Source organism: Mustela nivalis, assembly GCF_964662115.1.
Source record: "Mustela nivalis genome assembly, chromosome: 9".
NCBI lineage: Eukaryota > Metazoa > Chordata > Mammalia > Carnivora > Mustelidae > Mustela > Mustela nivalis.
The window spans coordinates 36,414,749-36,422,412 of record NC_139028.1 but is presented as its reverse complement, the minus strand read 5'-3'; the positions used below and the strand labels follow the sequence as shown (position 1 = coordinate 36,422,412).

The window sequence follows — 7,664 nt, the reverse complement described above, 5'->3', positions numbered from 1 at the left end:
TCCCCACATTGTGATTGGTCCACAGGAACGTCTCGGAGCGCGCGCGGGAGCGAGCTTTGAAAGTTGACCACCGGGGAGGCTAACCGGTTCCTGAGCGATAATGGTGGCGCTGCCGGGCCTTGGGAGCGGTCTGCAGCCCTGGTGTCCGCTGGATCTCAGCCCTGGTGAGAAAACGAGGCCGTGAGTCTCGGGGAGGCCAGGCTGTGGTGCTTTGCGAATGCGGTGTTCCTCTGCCCGGGCCTGGAGTGGGGGTGGGGCGCTCGGCTCCCAGCAGAAGCTGGGGTCTCCAGGTCTGTGCATTCCAGGACAGTGGCGAGCCGGGTGTGGAAGAGGGGGTCAACCTAGTGAAGGATCAGGAAAAAGAGAGCTTTTATGATCCGATCTCTTTTAGTTCTTTTGCATGTTTTCTCGGCCTTCCCTTGTTTATTCTGTAAATCCTCACTGGCTGTCTCATCGAGTTCTTTGGTTTTAAAATAGTAAATTTGGTTCTTCGTTCAGACTTATTTCCTGAACTTCGTGTTCGTTGGTTTAAATGGATGTCTCACAGGGACTTCAGACGTTACATGCGTGAAACTGGGGTTCCCAAAGCCAGTTGTTGGTACCAGCCAATCCACAGACCTGGGAGTCATGGCATTCCTTCTTCATCCTTACTGCTCACAGCCACAGGGTTGTCCTCCCCTCAGAGATGTCTCTGAGGTCGTCCTTGCTCCTTTTCCTGATGCTGCTATCGAGCAGCAAGCCCTCATGATAGCCAGCCTGTATCCTAGCCGTTTTCTCATGCCAACTCTTTCAGCCTGTTCCCTACACCTCTACCAGGATCAGTTTTGAAAACACAAACGTGACCCTATCAAGTCTTCAAGCCTTTGATGTTTCTCCTTTATTTCTTAAATAAATGACCAAGTCTTTGGCATGCCCTGTAGGAGGGTTCACCACTCACTTCTTTTCCAAGAGCAGATCCTTTGGAGTCAGAACTGTGGGTTGGCTCTTGAGTTTAGCATCTCTGTATCACGGAGTGAGTTGCTTAACCTTGCTAAGCCATAGTTTTCTTACATGTCAGATGGGGATTATAATAATATCTACCTCACAGGAGTTTTGTGAAGATTAATTTAGTACCTGGCACATAGTAGCTGCCGAATAAATACTATTTACTTATAGCATAAATAAATACTAATAATGACTCTCACCCTTTACACAAAGGCTCAGTGTTATAACTATTTTGTTTATTTTTAAACAGGCTATTCTTACTTTCTCTTTATTCTCTCTGTCTGGAATACTTTTTTTGCATTTCTTTCCCTGATAAACTCCTACATTTAGGTCCAGTTGAAGCAGAATCATCTTTCCCACTTCTTTTATCCTTCCCACCTCCTCCATAATATTTTCTTCTATGCTCTCTGTATTTTACATACCAATTACTGTTTTAACACTGGTCTACTGAAAAAATAATAAACGTAAAAAAAAGATAGTGCCTATCATTTATTCAATTTATTAATTTCCTGACCAGATCTTTTCTCTTCAGTGGGGGCTTGAGTAGTTGTGATCCAGAAATGAGATCTGAAATATTGGTATGTGTTTAAAAATATGCATATTAGTTAAATGGGAGAATATGAGAGAAAAAGAAGCAGGAAAAGATGCAAGAATATTTTTAGGAAGAGGATTGTATTTGTTAGGAGAATGATTAGGAAAGAGTGAGTGAATAATTAAGCATGTTAAACCATTGCCTCAGATGTCCCTTTGTGCTGCATACTTTCTTTGGGTTTATTAACTTGATTGTAAGATTTTCACAAAGGGACATCTGAGGCAATCTTTTATTAATCTCTCTTTTTTCGCCAGATTGAATTCTGGGAAAGCCATATCGTTCAGTGTTTTGAAGTGTCATTCATATCTAAAAAGTGTTTTCTTTCTTGGTATTTTTAGGCGATGATCAATCTAATAACCAGCTGCCAGTTCTGATTTTAAAAAAGATTTTTAACATTTCTTGCTTTCTTTTAATTATGCTCCACCTGTATTGTATGTTTAAATGTGAGTTGTGACTAGTAAGTTCTCCATTTTTTTTTTTTTTAAAGATTGTATTTATTTGACAGAGAGAGAGAGAGAGAGAGAGAGAGAGGCAGCAAGAGAGGGAACACAAACAGAGGGAGTGGGAGACAGAGAAGCAGGCTTCCCACTGAGCAGGGTGCCGATGTGGGGCTTAAACCCAGGACCTGGGATCATGACCTGAGCTGAAGGCAGACCCTTAACAACTGAGCCACCCAGGCACCCAAGTTTTCACTTTTTAAATATACTTAAAATCTAAAGGTTATTGATGTTTTACTTATTATAAAAACGTTTTATTTAATTGCATTTTCCTACTAGAATGGGTGGACACAGTATGGGAACTGGATTTCACAGAGACTGAGCCTTTGGATCCCAGCATAGAAGCAGAAATCCTAGAGACTGGGTTGAATGCATTCACAAAACTATATGAAAGTGTTTTCCCCTTTGCTACTGAAGAACATGGATCTACAGAGGTAAAGTAAATAAATAAATAAATAAAATTAAAAATTAAGCGAGCTGTCTTTAGGTGTCAGAAGTGAAAGATGAAAGTCATTATAATCTGAGGCTTAGCCTTTTTAGTATACAGTTTATATGGAGTATGATAAGAATAGCATAGAGAATGTGATTCATTTGTTATAAAATTGTAATGGCTAATAGCTAAGTCAAGTGGGAAGAAAGTTTAGGCTTTTGAACGTGAAATTCTGTTAGGAAATTCTTAGGGAGATGTAATAGGTCACTGGCAATGTGAATTGGAAGACTAGGAAAGAAGTAAAAATTCAGCCACATAGATAGGAAGAGCCATCTGAATCAAGGGGATAGGTGAAGTGCAGTGATGCATGAGGTCAGTGGGGAAGAAAAGAGACAGGACAGGACTGAGAAAGCTGGTTCAAAGTGATGTGCAGGCAAGCAGTCAGAATGTGGTGAGTGTTAATATGAAGACTAGGGAGTAGTCAGGCATCAAGTGCTGTAGAGTCATGGGCAGGCAGAGTTCTGACACAAGGAAGTTGGGGCAGAAATGATTGGATCATCATTGGTGACCTGAAGGGTCATAGTTACAGGTGAGTGGAGTACAGCTGAAGTGGTATTAGGATTGAGGAGGTGACTGCTATAAAAGTAGGAGGTGATTTCTTCTGAAAGTTTCAGGTGAAAAAAATGCAGACTGCTCATAGGATTCTAAATGTGCTCTTCTATAAAGTGGCACGTGCTAAGCAGTGTGGCTAAGCCAAGACATTACCTCCCACTTTCCCTGTCTTCAGGAAATCAGGAAGTACAAGGTCTGTTTCTTGAACTTTCGTGGGCCCAAGGTTTTTTAAAGGTATTCCAGGATAAACCATATTTAGTTGCTGCTGTGTTTGGTTTATAGAAATAACCCTCAAGTGTTCCTCTTCATGTGTTTAATTGGCTAAACATGGAGGAATGATACAGTTAATAAAATTGTGATTTATAGTTGCAAGTGTATTACTTTTCTAACCTAGGTCACTTCTGAAATATGCTGAGGGAGAAGTTTTCAGGTATTTCTTTTCCTGTTCCCACTGCCCATAGAGCATTTAAATTTTAAGTAAATGGCTCTGATTTCTTCAGTTAGTAATTAGAGTGATAAATGGTTTTGAATACTTTTAATATAGGGGGTAACTTGTTTGAGTAAACACTAATATAAGGTGCCCCAAAGGTCTTAGTATAATTTTTAACTATGATAATTTCAGAAATATATATGCTTCAAACCTATCCCCAAATTATTTTTGAAAATTTGATTATTTATGTTTCTTATATACTAATTTATTTTTGTAGTTTTGAATACTACATTTTAATTTTTTGCTTCAGTCCCTTGGAAGATTTATAATTAGGAGCCAGGTTGGTCTGTTCTTTTTTTTTTTTAATGAGATACTAAATACTTGGTAAAATCAAAAATAACAAGAGATTTTCCCATTTCTGTAATTCTTGGCTTTTATGTCTCTCCCTCTCCCCAGAGCATATGGACCTTCTTCATTGAGAACAGTATTTCTCACAGGGCACTGGTGGCATTGTTCTATCACTTTGTTCAAACAGTTCATAAGAAAAGTGTCAGCGTGCAGTATCGACAATATGGCCTTCATGCTGCTGGGCTTTATTTTCTGCTGCTGGAAGTACCAGGTATGTATATTTGATATGATAGAATAAATATAATTCTGTTTTAAATTTTTACATTGTTTCGAGCCCTTACATTTTGTCTTCTCACTTCTAAAACGGAGTAATAGTAACCCATCTCACAGTTGTTCTGAGGGTTAAATGAGAGTATGTCTATAAAATATATGGCATGTTACAGGTGTTCAAGAAATACCTTTCCCTTGTTTTTTTTTTTTTTTTTAATATGTTGTGTCTATAACCTAATGCAATTAATCTGAGAGAGTTAAAGGCTTGAGGAGGGGAATTATTTCTAAGATACAAGAGCTCCATTCCCACCCACCCCCACCTAGTATAAAAAACTGATACTGCCTGCTCATCTTCTGACTCCCTGTCCAGACTAAGAAAGACTGGGGAGTCATTGTGTTATATATAATCTCTTTCCTATGCATATATGAAAAAATACTTTAAAACCATTCTAATAAAGAAAGCATGAGAATAGCTAGTAATGCTTGATGAAGGAAAGCACAGGAAAGTAGTCTATGAGCATTGTTTTACTTCCTTTATTGTTAGAACACTTAGGTGGCTGTTCCTCCTGTGAGCAGTAAGAATCTCTTCTACCCATCTCAAACCCAAGGCAAGAGAGGATGGTACATAGAGGGGGATATAGCTGGAGAACCTAAAGTTACTGCTTGTCATTTTTTATATTTATTGTCATTTGTATGTTTATATTTATTTATATTTATTGTCATTTATAATAACTGTTAAAGGATGATGATTATCCCATATGATTTGGGGGATGGTAAAAAGACATATAAAGCCTTGGACATTAATTTGTATTATTATTAAAGCTCAAAGGGGCGCCTGGGTGGTTTAGTGGGTTAAGCCTCTGCCTTCGGCTCAGGTCATGATCTCAGGGCCCTGGGATTGAGCCCCGCATCGGGCTCTCTGCTGAGCAGGGAATCTGCTTCCCCCTTTCTTTTTTTGCCTGCCTCTCTGCCTACTTGTGATCTCTCTCTCTGTCAAATAAATAAAATCTTTAAAAAAAAAAAAAAAAGCTCCCAATAATGACTTCTGAAGTGAGTTTCTAAAGACTTTCTTCTTGCTAAACAGTATCTCAGTTGTAACTGAGCTGTCTTACAGAAAAGTGGTGGTTTTAGGAACCCACTTTTGTTCTTTTCTTCACTTGTTAGATCCAATTCCTTCTGATTAAGGTGGAAATGTATGCCAAAGTGAAGAGTGTTGTTCATTATAGGCTACTTGCAGCTTTCCAGCAAGTGGTGTTCTTGCCAATTATCTTCTGTTTTTAATTGTTTCTGCATTATGGTTGCAATGCTTTTGCTATTCAATTTTTAATCACAGTGTGCTCTTTTTCAAGATTGTTTTGGTTATTCTAGGTCCCTTGCATTTCCATGTGAATTAGAGGAGGTGGATGTCAATTTCTCCCAAAAAAGGCTTCTGGGATTTTGACAGTGCACTGAATCCGTAGATCAGTTTAGGGAGTGTTGCCATCTTAACAACATTAAGTCTTCCAATCCATGAACATGGGCTATCTTTCCATTTATTTTGGTTTTCCCTCATCTGTTTCAATATTTTATACTTTCCAATGTACAACTCTTGCGCTTACTCAGTAAAATTTATTCCTAAGTATTTTATTCTTTTCCTTGCTATTGTAGATGAAATTGTTTTCTCAGTTTCATTTTCAGATTGTTTACTGGTAGTGTGTAGAGGTACAAGTTACATTTATTTACTTAATATTTAAGTGTAGTTGATGTACAATGTCACATTAATTTCAGTCATACAATATAGTGATGGAACAAGTCTATATATGAAAAGCCTATACCTTATGCTATGTTCACTCCAAGTGAGGCTATCATGTCACCATTCTATGCTATTACAGTACCATTGGGTATATTTTCTGTGCTGTGCCTTTCATTCCCATGACTTATTCATTCTGTAACTGGAAGCCTTCTATTTCCCCTCCCCCATTTTGCCCATCTCCAATCCCTCAAGCAACTACCAATTTGTTCTTTGTATTTACTGGTTTGTTTCAGCTTTTTTTGTTTGTTTTACTTTTTTAGTTTTCACATATATGTGAAATCATATATTTGTCTTTCTCTGTCTGATTTATTTCACTTAGCACACTACCCTCTAGGTCAGTCTGTATTGTTGCAAATGGCAAGATCTCATTCTGTTTTGTACCTGAGTAATCCATTTTATATATATGTACCCCATCTTTATCCATTTATCTATCAATGCACACTTGGGCTGCGTCCATCTATTGACTATTGTAAATAATACTGCAGTAAACATAGGGGTGCATGTAAATTTTTTAATTAGTGCTTTCTTTGGTTAAATACTCAGTAGTGGAATTATTGGATCTTACAGTATTTTAGTTTTTAATTTTTTTAGGAACTTCCATGCTATTTTCTTTCCACAGTGGCTGTACCAACATTCCCACCAACAGTGCATGAGAGTTCCTTTTTCTTCATATCCTTGGATTTGTCATTTCTTGTCTTTTTCTTTTAAGACTTTATTTATTTGTGAGAGAGAGAGAGCATGAGCAGGGGATGGGGCAGAGACAAAGGGAGAAGGAGACTCCCCACTGAGCAGGGAGCCTGACTTGGGGCTCCATCATGGACACTGGGACCATGACTTGAGCCAAAGGCAGATGCTTAACTGAGCCACCCAGGTGCCCCTCTTGTCTTTTAATTTTAGCCATTGTGATAGGTATGAAGTAATATCATTGTGGTTTTGATTTGTGTTTCCCTGATGATTAGTAATGTTGAGCATCTTTTCAAGTACCTGTTGACAGTTTATGTCTTTTTTGGAAAACTATTCGTGTCCTCTGCCCTTTTTTTAATTAAAGGACTACAATTGACTTTTTTATTACCAATCTTATACTATGAAACCTCACTGAATTTAATTACTGTTTCTATTTCTACAATTACTATTTTATCTTTATCTAATAGGATTATATCTTATGTGAATAGACATAATTTTACTTCTTTTTTTCAGTTTAGGTTCCTTGTATTTCTTTTCTTTTCTTTTTTTTTTTTTTTTTTTAATTTGTCTAGTTGTCCTGATGAGGACCTCCAGTATAGTGCTGAGCAGGAGGTGCACATCTTGTCTTGTTTCTGATCTCAGGAGGAAAACTTTGTCTTTTGTTCTTAAGGATGATATTTGCTGTGGGTGTTTTGAGGATCACCTTTAAGACATTGTTACTCCTACTTTGTTGTGTGTTTTATTTTGAAAGGGTATTGAATCTTACTATTTGCTTTTCTGTATCTATGAGATGTTCATCTGATTTTTGATCCTTATTCCAATTATAGAGTATGGTATTATGATGATTGATTTTCGTGTTAAACTAGTTTTGCATTTCCTTGATCATAGTGTATACTCCTTTTTATGTATTGCCAGATTCTGCTAGCTAATGCTTTATTTATTTATTTATTTATTTATTAGAAATATGGAACACTTTGTGAATTTGTGTGTTATCCTTGCCCAGAGCTATGCTAATCTTCTCTGTA

The 7,664-nt window shown here is 37.6% G+C and overlaps 1 protein-coding gene across 1 annotated transcript in view; it reads left to right on the top strand.

The window, feature by feature from the left end:
* The first annotated feature begins 25 nt into the window (after positions 1 to 25).
* NCAPD3 (non-SMC condensin II complex subunit D3) overlaps positions 26 to 7,664 on the top strand; it is a 69,318-nt gene continuing 61,679 nt past the window's right edge. Inside the window, exons 1-3 of the mRNA XM_082683308.1 lie at positions 26 to 164; positions 2,353 to 2,507; positions 4,002 to 4,164. Coding sequence (XP_082539434.1) covers positions 101 to 164; positions 2,353 to 2,507; positions 4,002 to 4,164 — 382 coding nt within the window. The 5' untranslated portion in view covers positions 26 to 100. The remainder of the gene's footprint in view (positions 165 to 2,352; positions 2,508 to 4,001; positions 4,165 to 7,664) is intronic.